Source organism: Ricinus communis, chromosome 1 (genome assembly GCF_019578655.1).
Source record: "Ricinus communis isolate WT05 ecotype wild-type chromosome 1, ASM1957865v1, whole genome shotgun sequence".
NCBI lineage: Eukaryota > Viridiplantae > Streptophyta > Magnoliopsida > Malpighiales > Euphorbiaceae > Ricinus > Ricinus communis.
The window spans coordinates 310904-326952 of NC_063256.1; the positions used below are offsets into that span (position 1 = coordinate 310904).

At 31.8% G+C, this 16049-nt stretch overlaps 2 protein-coding genes across 4 annotated transcripts; one reads left to right on the top strand and one right to left on the bottom strand.

Moving 5' to 3' along the window:
* Positions 1 to 3102: 3102 nt before the first annotated feature.
* On the top strand, positions 3103 to 4244 carry LOC8263296 (nucleoside diphosphate kinase B; the record flags this gene model as incomplete). Its single annotated transcript, XM_048374416.1, has 3 exons — positions 3103 to 3175; positions 3488 to 3719; positions 3934 to 4244. Coding segments are annotated over 3 exons (420 nt in total), but the record flags the coding sequence as incomplete, so codon positions are not given.
* A 679-nt stretch (positions 4245 to 4923) lies between these two features.
* On the bottom strand, positions 4924 to 10580 carry LOC8263295 (ELMO domain-containing protein C). Of its 3 annotated transcripts, XR_007215955.1 has the most exons (11): positions 9876 to 10580; positions 9625 to 9792; positions 8315 to 8424; positions 7896 to 7964; positions 7554 to 7669; positions 7400 to 7454; positions 6637 to 6757; positions 6032 to 6079; positions 5797 to 5891; positions 5527 to 5683; positions 4924 to 5411 (listed from the first exon to the last, which is right to left on the bottom strand). XR_007215955.1 is itself a non-coding variant. In XM_015723771.3 (10 exons), the coding sequence occupies exons 2-10, from the start codon at positions 9710 to 9712 to the stop codon at positions 5582 to 5584; spliced, it is 804 nt and encodes a 267-aa protein (XP_015579257.2). In that variant the 5' UTR covers positions 9713 to 9779; positions 9876 to 10578; the 3' UTR covers positions 4924 to 5581. The 3 variants fall into 3 exon arrangements, 2 of the variants coding, with proteins under 2 accessions (XP_015579257.2, XP_015579256.2); XM_015723771.3 differs by having other exon boundaries at positions 4924 to 5683; positions 9625 to 9779; positions 9876 to 10578; XM_015723770.3 differs by having other exon boundaries at positions 4924 to 5683; positions 9876 to 10578.
* Between the last annotated feature and the right edge of the window lie 5469 nt (positions 10581 to 16049).

Genomic DNA, 16049 nt, shown 5'->3' on the forward strand with positions numbered 1-16049 from the left:
CCACTGGCCTCTCTATGCCTTGCAACTATTCATCTTCAAAGAATATTCTTGCTTTTCGCGTCCCCTCTTCTCCATTATATATGCAAATAGGGCACGTGTAATGGCATTTATCCATCGACTTCTTAGGACCTACAAGGAGATTTCACAGAATCTATGATAACCTGAATTTTTCTTCTCTTTTTTTTTTTATATTTCTTTTGTGTCTTTCAAACAAATTAGAGCCAAGATTACAATGTGAAAATGAAGCTGATCAGAAAGCTTTAACATATTCCTTGTCGCTCAAGGGGAATGATTTAGATGAAGAAAGTAAACTCCCGACTTTTCAAGAACTTGAAGCATAACGTCTCAATTCTCACAGCTGTATGGTGATTAGGATTACAATTACGATATATATATAATGTGGTGGTCAAGTGTCAACATCACAAATAATTGGATTTACAAGTTAATCTCATTGATCAGTCACTGTAATTGTCATTAGGTCACACGGTCATCTTAACCAGAATCTGACCAAATTCAAAAAAAGAAAGAATTTTCGTATATATATATATAAAACTTCATTGACTATTTGGTGAAATTAATTGAGATTCATGTGGCTTAATTAACTTGTCTTAGTAACTCTTATTCTCATTTGACAGTGTCAAATAAACCATAACATTTCATTTCGTACAAAACCCAGATACAGCAAGAATCGGAAAAGAGTAAAATGCATTAATTAAATAAATTAATATAAATGAGTGACAAATTAAAGTGACTGCTTCTGTACCTAATAATAATTGCAAAACATGTCAGCTCAACAATATATCACTTACAGTGTCTTGTTAGACAGATACCGAGGATTTTTGCACATGCTCTGTGTCTTGTAGCAGCCTCTCTATATGCCTAAAGAAAAGGGTTTTAGCTCATCTTGTGCCACTATTCGTGAAAACCCTATCTTCTTGTGCTCATTTGCTGTTCATATTAATTTACTGTTTTTCTTCTCTTTTTTTTTTTTAAAAAAGAAGAAGAAGAAGAAGAAGATACTGTCTATAAGCAAAACTTGAAGAAAAAAATACGAAGCTAAATATCGAACGTTGAAGAGATAAAGAGTAGGGCTTTTAATTGTGACCAAGAAACAATGTCAACGGACCATAGTGTTTGCTTTCTTTAGTTATATGGGAAAGTCTGTACTCTTTACTAGGAGAGTATTACACAGAAAGCGCAGATGAAGTGAATTTTCATATTGTACCTGGACATGGAAATATATCAATATAAACTCACAATATAATAACATGCTTAGATATTAATTACATGATTTACTGTGTAATTATATTGATTTATGTACTTGTCTAAAGAAAAGAAAAAAGAAAGAAACCTACTCAGTTTGAAGAATTAAAGGAACAGAGATGCTTGATGGATAAAAAGAAAAAAGAATAAAAGGAATATATGTGCAGATGGGGCTGTGATAAACTCTTAAATTAACAAACTACACAGTGAAATAGGACAATGCGGGGATGGGGCAAAAGAAGAAAAAGGGAAGGCTAAGCTACGGATCCGACAGGGTCATCATTTCTAAAATCAAAGTTCAAAAGTGTAATGAATAATCTACCCCCCGAAGATTATAATTTAAAGCAATAAGGGAGAAAGACAGAGAGAGAGGGGAAGGCAGTATGTGTGCTGAATTCCATGTAATAATCATGACCTCTCAATCAAAGTTTTTAATTCTTCCAAATTTCATGATGGGAGGGTGAGGCGTCAGATATTTGGTGGACCCCTCCTTTGTATGTCTCTTGGAAAAAACCCTCTACTTATTTTCTTTTTTACTTGGGTTTGTTTTGATCATTAAAAATTAATAAATTAAATAATAATTTTGTTGCAACTTGATTTAAAATGGAATTTCATGCTGGTGAAACTTCACAATCTTCACCCACTTTCCCAAATTATCTTTCACTTTCAAATTTTGTTACTATAATTACTTGTTGCTGCTGTCTTTTAAGTCCCTTTTTAAGACCAATGCAGTTTGATTGTAAAAGGAAGTACCAATATTTGAAAAATATTCACACGCATGAGCTTATCCTCTTCCCATTAATCATAAAGCACTCCGATGAAAGAGCAACTTATGTTTTAAGATTTTGAACATAAGATACTTAACTGACAATTCCTAATCATTATTATAATTATTAAATCATAGAGTAATCCAGTTGCTTTTCTCATTCTTAAAAGCTTTTAATTTCCAAAGAAGCCACATATTTTTACTACAAGGTTACTTTTTTAGGAAGAATTTAAAAAGAAAAATTATCTACTTTTTTGTTGTCTATTAGTCTCTGATGATTTATTTTTAGAAAAGAAACTTAAAAGATGTAATTTCCCTAGCTAGAAAATCTTCTTCCTTTTTCACCATAATGGTCATGAGAATACATACTGATTGCATCTACCAAAAATCTCATCATGTATTGCGGTGTCCGATTCCCGTTTCTTCTTCTTTTCTTTTTTTAGTTTGCATGGGTCACAGAACAAACAATTTGAGAAGGATCCCAACTCAGCCCATTAAACCTTAATGTTAGAGCTTTTTATATTTTTTTTAGGCGGAGAAAAGTACAGCCAGCCCAGTACTTTTTCTAGTTAGCCATGGGCTTTCTTCATCGAACATGTTGAAATGGTCTGTCTTATAATAACCCAAATAGGAAGTTTCTTTTTCTTGGAATAAGAGGAAGAAAGGCTAAGGCCTGAAGTGAATATTAAGTGACGATTGGGTTAAGGACACACACTCAAGCTTTTGCATTCTCCAGGCGCCCTATCTATACCAATGAGATTAGTCTCGCATGTTATACTCAATATTAGTGGAGAAACCATCATGGAGATTCATCCTGATGTTTGTGTTGGGGGCCTTTAGAGTTTTCATACTCTCTTCTCTCTCTTATTGATTGATATATGCATTTGCAAGAATGCTGAATTGAGTATCGGTGTTTTTATTTCTTAAATTATGAATTTGTATATCACTTTCTAGGAATAGAGAATAGAAATATTAGGTAGAGTACACAAGACTTACAATTTTCGAAGACTTGATCTTTTTTATTTTGTTAATTTAAATTCACTGGTGGACAAGAGAAGGGAAAAAAAAATTAAATTAATGATTCGCTGTCGTTTCAGGTTGGTGAGATCATCAGCAGATTTGAGAAGAAGGGTTTCTCCCTCAAAGGTAATTTATTTTGTTACCCTAATTTCATGTTTTCCTTGGACTGACTTACCTTTTCTCTTTAGATTAGTCTATGTCGTTATTCATATTAATTATATTTTATGTTGGATGTTACTTGTATGAACCTGGTATGTTAATGACTTCTGAAGCAAATTTTTTGAAACTGCCAATCCTTTTTCCCTAATTGAATTATTACTTGCTATGTCTGACAAAGTTGATAAATAACCGAAATGAAATTATCTTTTCTTTTTCTTATTGTCTGGCAAACGGTTACTGGGAAAAGCTAATAATTGTTGATTCATAATTTAAATTTAGGTTTGAAGCTAATCACTGTGGATCGCTCTTTTGCTGAGCAGCACTATGCCGACCTGTCTGCAAAGCCTTTCTTTAGTGGACTTGTTGACTACATTATCTCTGGCCCTGTTGTTGCTATGGTTTGGGAGGGTAAGAATGTTGTAACTACTGGCCGCACAATAATTGGAGCTACCAATCCTGCTCAATCAGCTCCTGGAACTATCCGTGGTGATTTTGCAATTGACATTGGAAGGTGAATTGTTCAGCTTCTGCTGATTTGTTAGATATCCATGCCGGTGGAATGGATGAGATCATAGCTTTTGATTTCAGATTCTTTCTATTTGAGCCTTTTAGAGGATGAAATCTTAGTTTTCTCAGTTGATTGTAGACATCTTTTCAACATGGTTCTTTCTGTTCTGTTGAACTGTTTGTGTATCTTAAAGTGGCAATTTGTTTTTGATTTGCAGGAATGTTATTCATGGTAGTGACTCAATTGAGAGTGCTAGGAAGGAAATTGCCCTTTGGTTCCCTGAGGGCCCTGTTAGCTGGGAAAGCAGCCTGAAGCACTGGATCTACGAGTAAACTGTTGGCAGTTGAACTCTTGTGTGCTGCTAGTAATCTATATGTCCAATATTCATATTTGGTCATCTATGAACTTGTGAAGTTTTGACTTATATTATGTTTAGAACTAGCTATTGCTGTCTTTTTCATCGAGGAACATGAGAAATGTTTATCAGATTATTATTCAAATGCGTATCAGATTATCGATTATGATTAAGCCTTGTGTTAAATTGATTTATTCTTTGATATTTTATCTGCGTGCAATAGTGAATTCCACTTTGAGACGTTGCTTCTTTCTAACTAATTTTGTGGCAATCCTTGGTTGTGATATGATTTGATATAATTGGTTATGATTCATAATGAAGCAAGGCATTTACGATGGCACTGGAATAGGTTAAGAGGAGGCACAATGACTGAATATAAATGCAGCAGTTCTATCCATCATGGGAGTTTATTTCAATCTTAAATCAACTTTTTGACTCCTAAATTAGAGGTTAAGAATATGTAGAGTTTATTTTATTTTATTTTTTAGTAACGTTTTGCAAAATGTTAGAAACATTCGGCAGATCCGGACAGACACATGATCCTGCATAAACAGAAAAGTGAATGATCATGCACAAGCATACACCATTTCAGACATCTGAGCCAATCGGGTTTAACTTATTAGAAATCAGCCATGGCCAGACTGGACATCGGTGGATATATTAAGTTAGGATTGACGTGTCTCTCCAAGACCACCATCAAAATACATGATGATGAATATATCCAGATTGTTAAGAACTGATCCTTCTCTATTTTGGGCAAATGTAGCATAAGACTGCTAAGACGTTAACCTAAAACATAATATAAAGAGCATTTTCTAGCATTAAAAAAGGAAATGAAACAGAGGCAGGGTCTAGACAGACTCCAAAATAATGCAATTCATTATTAGCACATTATCACTGTAAACATAAGCAATAACTGAATCCATTCAATTCCCCCTGAGCAAGCCAAGCTAATAGCAATGAGGTGCCAGAAGTTCAAGATTTCCAGAAAAATTCGTGTATGGTGCCCAAAACAAGCCAAAAAGAATAAAATAACATGAAAAAAAAAGACACTAGAGAGCTAGGATTTTGATTCCCGATCACCTTCTCACAATTGGTAATAAACATTCCAACCTAACTACAGTGGTATACAGAACCATGCATAGGCACTGTCTTGATCTTCCTCATAACGCAACAAATCAGCTGCTGTATTTGGACCCTAAATGCAATCATTCTTATATCAACGGTTTCATCCTTACAAACTCTTGAGACTTTCTTCTTTCCTTTTTCCAGTACAAGAAACTTGATAAACTCAACAACCCATTTCAGAGATTAAATGGGAGTTTGGTGGCATTGCTTCACTGAAGTTATAATGAGAAGCATCAGTTCGTGAACAAAATCATCTAATTAAAATGGTCAAGAAGAAGAAAGTGGCAGTAACCCTAAAAAAAAACAAAAGAAAAGAAGAGAATGTGCCTGCTGCCTGGCACAAATCTTGTTTGTTACAACAGTTAACTCTCAAACTGCTAAACTATCGTGTAAGAAGGCCGTAAGAGGGCAAGTCTTCTAGCCGTGTTATGTCCTCCAGCAGAAGCTCCCTTTCAAGTTGACGACGCGTGGATTTCATAACAGTCTGGTAAAAGCATCAAAGAAGATAAGTAGAAACTATTGAGATCTATTCATCCATTATTCATGGAAGAGAACCTTGATCTATTTCTAGAAGAAACTGTAGGGTAAGAAACTCACGTTGAAGTCCATGTATGATGCATGCATGTTCAGCCATTGATGATCCATTAGCTTGAACGTAATGCAATAGAGAAGGTCAAATGCTGATTCATTCTCTGTGAGAGCAGATATGATCACAGCAAAACTTATGCTTCTCGTATCGATATAATATAATTATTTAGAAAGAAGAAAGAAAGACTTTTTTTTACACATAATTTATGTCAAGATTCTACCAACACCAGGAACTCAATAGTACCTGTTAGGAACTTCAAGAAAACTGCTCCCACCATTGTTCGTGGCTTGACTGAAGAAATGAAGCAAACAGTTTACTGTCCAGAAAAATCAAGTTCGAAGACAAGACTATGCTTTGGATGCGCCATGAATTTTAAGGAATGTCACTGAGCCTTATCTGATTAAAACAATTAAATGTCCAAAAGAATCAGGTTCCAACCTGACTGTCTACGGTTTGGGTGTACCATGGATATTACAAAGGGCTGTCAAGTTTCTACAGTTCAAATTAAAATTTCACTTTTAGAAAATGGGGAAACAAAGAAAAACGCGTAATATGGCAGCTCACCAAATGCTTAAGCCATAAAATAAATCCTAAGCCAAGCTAGTAAAAAACCAGTATCAAGAAATCAATAAAATAAGCCTGGTTTGGAATTTTGAAAAGCAGGATATATTTCAAATGGCACGCAAACAATTTCCATATGAAATCCAGATGTTTTTTCTCTCCTGAACGAGGCAAACATAATTATAAAAGTTAACAATTAATTAGAGAAAGAAAATTATGAAGGGAAAAAGAATTTTTTAGAGATTTCCAGGTGATGCTTTGCACACAAAAATAACTGAAGAATTAACCTGCTTCAAGATCAAGCATCTGAATGAGCATAAATGTAATGTTCACACCAGCTACAGCAAATGGGTATTCCCACACTGACCGATCACCTTCTCGCTTTTGAAGAAGATCCTGGAAAGACGTCTGCATTGAAAGATGAGCAGAAAAGAAAGCTCATTCAACACTGAAATAAAATTTCTGCACAAGGCTGCAGCTAAAGCAAAGAGTGACACGAAGACCAATGCAATATTATAATCTGCATAGTTTCAAGCAACAACAGGCACGTGTGTGGTAATATATTAAGCAGAGCCAAGCAGTGTTGCATATACTAGAAATACAGATAACTAAATAATGAAATCAGTATTTGTTGAAGGTCCATGGCATCATGTCAGAGTTCGCTGAACTACCCAAGGGAGGCCAAGCCACAAAGCCAAAAACTTGGTAAGAAGCGCCTTGTTAGTCTATGTGGCACCAGCAGTCACTACTATGTTCACACATTCAATTTGGAGACATGGGCCAGGAGCACAAACCCGGATCCTGAATTTATTGATTATTTTACCAGTTATTGTGCATTTATGCAATAAGAAACTAACACATGCAATTTGGATGGATGATGCAAGAACACAGCACATCTTTTGACAGTATTAGGTTATTTAATACAGAAGAGTTGACCCATGAATCTATCTAGAGGAGGGGGGAAACGAGATTAAATATAAAATACTGTATGGAAAACTGCAGGGATTGAGAGTGCAAGCTAATAATGAATGGTGTAAAAACAATTCGCACCGGAAAATTTTTAGCAAAGAACAACAAGTTCTCCAACGATATAAAACCACCACCCCTACAAGATAAATCCAGAATCATAAATGTAAGAAAGCAATAATAGATGCAAACAAAATTTAGAGCAGCCATAGAATTAATGAAGTTTCTGCTGGTTTACCTAAAGTCTGTTGATGGATCCTTTCCTTGCCAGCCCATTTCTTTCCACTGCTCAGATATCAGACCATGAAGTTCTTCTTCAGGAAAGGCCGCATTCCATAAAGCCCTTAAAGCTTCCTAGAGGAAAATTAGCAATTGTACATGAAAGTATGCTTGGAAGATGATGATCTAGTTAGCATTAGTATATGAAAGTATGCTTAGAAGATGATGATCTAGCAATATATATGAACTATGTTCCTAGAAAAAGAGGATAATCTAGCAAAACAAGCAATATATTGGTTATATAGACACTATTTGGCATCAAATGCAAAAGAAGTTAAAAGAACATCGATAGAAGTTGTACCTGATGCTCAGGGATTGAACTATCATAGGCAACATCTATACGACTTTGTAACCGCTGCAAGCATTCCTCCTGCCAATACCATGAAAGAAATTGTAAAAATAACATAATTGGCACAATACATACATAAACCACCACTTTGCTAGGAAGCAGACAGAATATAAGATGATTCACAGATTGGAGCGTGTAGCCTAAACTATTCCTATGTGACATAAACAGGAGAAGTTTTGACCATAGATAAGATAACACAGAACAACTAATAAACGGTTACATGAAAAATGCAATTAATTTTGTTTTTGATACAAATTAAATTACAGAAATAGGAGGAACCAGGACTTAAATAAATCACTGTCCATGAAAGTAACAACTGCAATTAATATATTACAGGGAAAAATGACAAAAAAAGAGAGGAAAAGAAGTACCTGAGTAAGGGTTAAATCAAATGAAGGACGAGCATCACTCTCTCTTCTCTGTGCACACACGCAAGAAAGACCACGGCCAAGCCATGCTGCTGATCCTGCCACAACCTCAGCTGTAACAAAATAAAATGTTCTGCTAATGAAAACAAAGTTTTACATGATTTATTATAAGGCGATATGGAAAAGAATTCCAGTTATCGATTATCAACATAGTTTCCCCGCCACAAGCAGAAAAATGGAAATGAGAAGCTTCGCATTCAATTCTCAACTCTACACAAAAGAATTCAAGCTTCCTAAATATTTGAGTAAAATCAACTGAAAATAAAAAAAAAATTCTTCAAAGACCGCAACAATGGATATTCCGTTAAGCATTATTCAGATGTATAATATGAATACTATTCTATAAAATACACCATTAAAGTAATGGATATCAATACAATCTTTCTCCAATCACCCAAACTAAAAGCTAAACTGAAGGAAGTTTGGGCCTGGCACCCATGATGAGACCCGGCTAATGTATTCACATTAAATTAACACAAAATAAAATAAAATGATTTCGTTTTTGCAACTGCAAAAAGGCAGTTAATAGAAAAACAAAATGGAATAAAAACATACATTTTTCGTTCCATGTATTAGTTAACAAGAACTGAAGAAATAAACTCTCTTCAATCCCAAGTGTAAAGCAAAAACAAGGTCAGCCTCTTAAGTAGTGATTTAATGATAGTAGTTCATTATATATGTTGTGATGTGATTAGAATTAAGATTAATGCATGTCTAATTGATATTGTGCAAAGCATTTTACTTGCGTTTTAGTAAATAACAAAGTCCAACATAAAGATATTATACCTGGCTATCCTATGATTTGTTACCCGTTCAGGAACATAATGTTTGAATTTAAAGAGCATTTCATGATTGAAGAGATTAAACATTACATTTACTCTTAACTACAATATACAGCTGGATTAATAAGATCAGAGTGTGATAGTTCGCAAGTTGAAATACATGAAGATGAAGAAGTTTGAAACCGAGAAGAGAAGTAGAGAAAATCCATATTTTACGACAAGCTCACCTACCGAAACAACATTAATAAATAGTAGAAATCAGTAATTTGCAACAAGCTCACCTACCAAAACAATTTTGTATATCAGCAAAAATGAAGCTAGCCTGAAATTTTGATGTTAACCTAATCGCACATTTCACATTCAAAAGTTCAAAGAAAGAAAAAGACAGAGGAGAGAAAGTTATTGAGATGAATTATAAAGAGAGAAGAGGGATAAATTAGACAGAAATAAAAAAAAAAATACACATATTACCAGAGGTTGAATGGCAGGTGTTGCTGCCACGCTCGAGACCTTGAGAGATCCTCCTGACAGCGACAAACGAGCCTCCTCTGTCGTCCATTTACTCCTGTTCTTATATTCTTTAACAATTCTTTACCATCTCACAGCTACTCCTCCAATATCCACCACTGAAAACAAAACCTAATCAAAATCAAATTAGAAAGAAAAGAAAACAACTTAAGCATTCAAATTTCATCGAAACTATTACAGCGTTACAATCTGACCTAAACAAACAGAAACTCCTTCGACAATCTAGAATAGGAAATGCAGGCAGAATCAGTACTCAAACTGGATGGGAACCAGCAATAACTGATTCCAAAGGCGAAAAAACACAAGATATGAAGAACAGAGAACAAGCGATTCCAGTTCTTCGTTTAATCAGCCAAGTGAGAGAGAAACAGAGTACGATTAGGGGGAGAGAAACAAAAAAAAAAAAAAAACTTAACCAAATGGCTTAAAAAGGAAAACGAAAACAAAATGAAGCTGCGGTTAGTAGCGAAATAGCTGTTGTCAGAATGCGAGAGAGAGAGAGAATCTTGAAAGAAATGTATAGAAATTCTGGAGAATAAGAAGAAGAAGAAGAAAGATTAGAAAATAAGAAAAGAAAGTAGGGTTTCGAGATCTAAAAGTAGAAGAAGAAGTCCATGGGAAGTTACAGCGAGAAGTCAGTTTATTCTGGATTTTTGGAGGCGTTGTGTTTTGGATGTTTGGTAAACGAGGCCATATTTTTAGAGGATATGAAAATATAAAAAAAAAAAAAAAATCAATCTAGAAGACGGAATTTATTTCTTTATTTAGGTAACGCTCGTAGATGAGTTAACAAATCCTTTTGCTTCTTCCGTTCCTGTTCTTCTTTTTCTTTGCATTCTTAGCTGTGATTAATTCCGTGTTTATTTTTAAATTTTTTTGTATTAAAACTTTTTTGGGGTCACTGGTTGTCATGTATGCGAGATCACAAGTAACGGATTTTGGGTATATGGGCGTCGATAGCATGTCCTTTAAACGGGGAAAGGTCTGGAGCGGGAAGTAACCGTTAGGTGTCGGGATAATATTGTAAATTAATGTCTAAATCATTTTTAATGTCTCAAAATTAGGGAGAGAGATTTTGAAGCCAAAGTCGAAATTGCCCTTTGTGAAAAGGGGAAAAACGTCACATGGGATGTTGAGTAAACGTGGACCAGAGGGGGGCATGATGGATATAGTTCAATTGAATGCGGTCCCACAGCAACATCATGTGTACTTGCTCACTCTTGAAAACACCTCCAAATTAGAGTCATGGTCCACACGCATGGGTGTCTTTGCTTTTCAACAAAAGCTCAAACCTGTGGTCAACTTTACGTGACTGTAATTTGTTATAGGTTTTTTTTCTTTATTAACTATTAATTATAAAGTCTGCCTGCTTTTTGCTAGTTCTTCTTACACGTGGTTTTGTAATTAGTAATAATTTGAATCGATTAACTCTAACATCAATTTTCAACTATAAAAAAAAGGTCAGTAGAAATTGTTTTCCAGCCTTTTTCACCGAAAGATGATTAGAAGTTTTAACAGCCTAACAATAAACTCGTACCTCACCGCACTAAAATTATGTTTTCCAATTCATGAGTTGTGAATTGAAAAACAAACAGTAATTACAGTAGGTGATCACATCATATGGAAAATAAATAAATAAAAGAAATGGGTGGGCAATGAATGATTTTCCATCCAGCAAAGCATATGGACATAGTGATGGATTAGATTTTGGTGGACAAACGACTTTTTGGAGAACTGCTTTATGGTCTCCATCACCTAAGCCTAATTGCATCTCCCTAATTAAAGAAGAATCTTTGCCAACACTTTGCTGCCCAACTGCCAATCTCCCTTCTGTTATTGCATTCTTTTTGGAATTAAGGATTCACCTCTTCATAATTCTGTTACTGTGTTCATCATCAATTCTCATTATCTCTTTTTTCTTTTTTTTTATACAGAGAGAAGGAAAAGAAAAGGGGGCAATGGATTGTGCATGTTACAGTCTACTTTATGATATATATGGGACACTTACATGGGGTGAATTTTATTTGCAATAGAAAAGGGGAAATTTTTTATATTAACTTTATAAACATAAAATAAGATACTGTTATTTTCTAGAGTTTAATATCCTAAACTGGAAATTTTCAAAGCCTATCATTATTAATCAATGATTTATTTTTTTCAAAATTAGTGCTATTTATTTATAAATCTTATATTTAATTTATGACAAATACTTCAAAATCTATTTCTTTCACTACTTATAAGTTTAATTAAATTTATAAATTTCAAAATCTTCCAACTCAATATCTAAAACTATTTTAAAATCTGAAAAACAATAATATTATTTTTGTACTAACAATATTGGATTTAGTTTTACAATAATAGTGATGGAGTATTAGACGTTATAAGTATCCATAATTCTTTTACATTATTTTTAAGATAATTTAAATTTAAGATTTTATGAAGAGTATTATAAAAATTAAAGCAACGTACTTGAATTATATATAAGAATCAACCACAAGATTACTTATTATATAGCAACGGACTATAATTCTTTATAAGTTACCTTATTAATTTGCATAGTATCGATGGCAACAAAACAGAATAAAATATTAAATAAATTCTTAAAATTACAGTAAATATTTACCTCTTTAACTTATAAAAAAATTAAAAAATTTATCTCAAATAAAAAAATATTATTACCTATTGAGAATAAAACATCTTGAATTTATGCCATTTATTTATATTAAATTAGTTTTTTCATAATTGGTATAAGAAAATAATTACTTATTAAATCATTTTTAAATCAAGAGAATAAATCAAGAAAATTGAATTTGGATCCAGTGATATTATATCATAAGTTTATTATTTATGGCATATATTCTAAGAGTCGGTTAAATTTAATAGCTTGAAAATTCCATCGTTACTTGGAATTCTAAAATATTAGTAATAAATAAATAGGATCAGGTGGAACGGAACGGTGTTTTCAAGGCAAAGGCTCGTGATTTAGCATAGATTTGGTCAAAAGTATAGATGTGGGTGTGATGTTGTAATTTAATTCGGATCCTGAGTGGCATATCTATTCAACCAAGACCTCTGTCGGGTCACATTCTACGTGTATATGTTTCAATTCAAATGTATCGCTTACTTTTTATTATAATACGCAATCTAATGGACCAAAAATGATATTCTGGCTATATATGTATATTTAATTTATAACACATTAAAAATGTTTATTATGTATAATAAAATTTTATACAAATCTATATATGACATGGATGTTTAATTTTTGATATGTGTATTCACTTTTGACGTATGAAATTTAAATTTATATGTATTTTTATTTAATAAAAATTACATACGTTATAATTAAACACCGATTCTACACGATCAATAGAGCACAATTAATTATTATTTTTAATATTATATTAACTAATAAAAAATTTCTAATCAGATAATAATACTAATTTTATTTTAAAAAATTACATATTAAATATATCATAATTAAAAAATTAATATATTATTATATAATATGAGGAGCAGAACCCTACGGAGCGGTAAAGTTAGAATGGGAAGCATCCTCCACGACAGAAGTTGATTGAATGGGACAGTCATCAAACAAACAAGCAATGTTGATCACATCATCAATACGCCGGTTAGGAGGAACAGAAATGAGACTCTCATCTTCCTGAAGAGCCATTTTAAATTTAAAAAATTCGGCGACACAATAGTGGATAAGGGAAGAGAAGTAGGGTTTGTTCTTCTCCCTCATCTGGATGTTCAAATCGAGATTTTATAAACCAACGGCCAGATAAACTTGAACTTCCGTCCCATTAAAATATAATTATAGAATATTTATTTTCTAATTAGAAAATTAATTTTTTATTAATATATTATTTTTTAAGATTACAATCAATGTTGAATTAGGACTATGATTTATTAATTAATAAATTAATAGTTAGTTTGTTATTATTATTTTAATATAAAATTAAATTGATTGATATAATTTAATAAAAAATTTAATATTTAATATTTTAAAAGTAAACATATTGGAATGAAAAGTCGTAACTTTATTTTTTTTGTTAAAAGAAGATAAAGAAGAAAAAAATAGAAGGAAAGAAAAATCATATCCTTACAATTCTTTTAAATATTATTATTATTATGGCAGCTTTAGATTCCATCCACTCAAGAGTGAAGCATTGACTTTATTATAAAGTCATTAATGGATTTGAACGCATAATAACTCCATTATTATGAAATAAGATTTCTGTAAGAGAGATGGGAAAACCTTGATGTGGTAACAGCGGTTATATAGTAATTGATTAAATAATTATTTTTGGTTATATTATTATTCCAGTTATTGTTAGTTTTATTTTATAAATATATAATGTATTATTACCATACTATTTAAGTTATGATGTTATTTTTTTATTCTTTTAATGGCTAAAAGTGGAATCACAAGAAAAAACATGTTGAATAAAAAAAGAAATGTAATTTTGTGTTTTTCTGGTATAAGATTGGGTAGCTATACCAAAAGGAAAACCTCTTTGTAGGTGCTGTTGATCTAACTGGAGCTTGGTAGACAAAGAGTGGGCACCTTTTTCTCAATGACCAAACGTCTTTTTAGCCTTGAAAAAGCACAATTAGCTCAAGGTCAGACTGCCACCCCTATAATGTAACATCACAATCACAGTCGCAAGTCGCAAGTCGCAACACAAGAGCATAGGCAAAATTGGTGAATTGGGCCCGTAATTAAGGCCAATCATTTGACGGGTGGTTCAGTTCAGACCTCCAGCTCTTGACCCAGAACTGACACAAACTGTTACTTATAAAATTTTTTACAGAAATGTCTATAAAACAGAAATCTTAATTATTATACCACAAAATATAAAAACTTAAAAAATATACAGAAATAATGGCCAGACACACAAATATAATACAACACAATATAAAAATTGCAGCCAGCTCATTAAAAACAACAGATTCAAATATCTAAAAAAATTGCAGCAACTCATTCTAACAAAATTATAATACAAAATATCAAAAAATCAAGCATAAACCTCAACAACAATTTACAATAAATTAAAAAAATAAGAAAACATAAAATTTCTTTAATAAATATTCATCAAATTCAAATATGAAAATAGATAAAATGAGTTACCATCAATATCATTATTGATATATTATAATGATTTATTAAAATAAAATGAGTGAGTTAAACTTCATTATATGATTTATTTAACTATTTACATATAGAATAAGATGATTAAAGAATTTAAATTTTTATATTTAAAGATAAGTAAATAATCAAAAATTATCTGTAAAAAACTCAGTAAAATTATATATAACGAGTATACAAAGGTATACTATAAGTATATCTTTTGAAATTTTAAAAAATAGATTCAAATTTATGTATTATTGATATATATCCTATAATGTACTTGTATTGAGTATTATACTAATATAAACAATAATAATAAGAGAATAAATCAATAATAGATTATATAAAATAGTTTAAAATAATATATAAAATAAATTTTAAAAGTTACAGTGAATAATATATAATAAGTGTATATTATGTGAAAAAATACTATACAGTAAAAAGTATAACATGAATATATAGAGATATTGTAAAATTAAAAAAAATAATATTTAAATTATTTCTGTTTTATATATATGTTGTACAAAATTTGTATACTGAGAATTAATGAGTATATGCATGTATTCAATATATATATATATTTACAGTAAATGTATAATAGATTTAAAAGTATACAGTAAAAGGTATATTATTAGTATATATGAAGTATATGTTACTGATTATGAAATAAGCTTTTATATTATTTCCTCATGTGCATACATGACAACAATACTTTTTTTTTTACCACAACGGACATTGGGAATAAAATATAAGATACATAAATTTTAATATAAAGGGCATTCTATTACAAATGACAATATATTTGTGAACTTCGTGCAAATCATATCAGAATAAATCAAAATCAATATGGAGCAAACTAAACTAGAGATTTGATATCAAGTGAAACAAGGTTATTCACCATTGCAAATAGAAGACAAGCCTTATATTCTACCTAGAGTTGAAGAAAATAAAGAGTGACTTCACTAAATACCCTATGTATATAATTACGATAGAGATTCAACCATAAATCAACTACTTTGCATCAAGTTCAATGAGAATAAATCTACAGCGTGCATTGACTGAATAATCAATTTTAGAACATCTCTCAATAAATGAAGATGTTCCATATTATATAAACTATGCAAATTTGATAATAAGAACTATTGTAAAAAAAAGGTAGAAGGAGAATGTGTAACTGAAGAATCAATGATCATAACAAATCCAAGACATCCACTGTCAAATTTTCATAGAT

Coding starts and splice junctions, on each gene's coding strand:
- LOC8263295 (XM_015723771.3), bottom strand. CDS start 9,712: ATGGACGACAGAGGAGGCTCGTTTGTCGCTGTCAGGAGGATCTCTCAA. Junction 6,758..7,399: donor TCTTTGCTAAAAATTTTCCG/GTGCGAATTGTT, acceptor CTTTCAATGCAG/ACGTCTTTCCAGGATCTTCT. Junction 5,684..5,796: donor CATCATACATGGACTTCAAC/GTGAGTTTCTTA, acceptor TGCTTTTACCAG/ACTGTTATGAAATCCACGCG.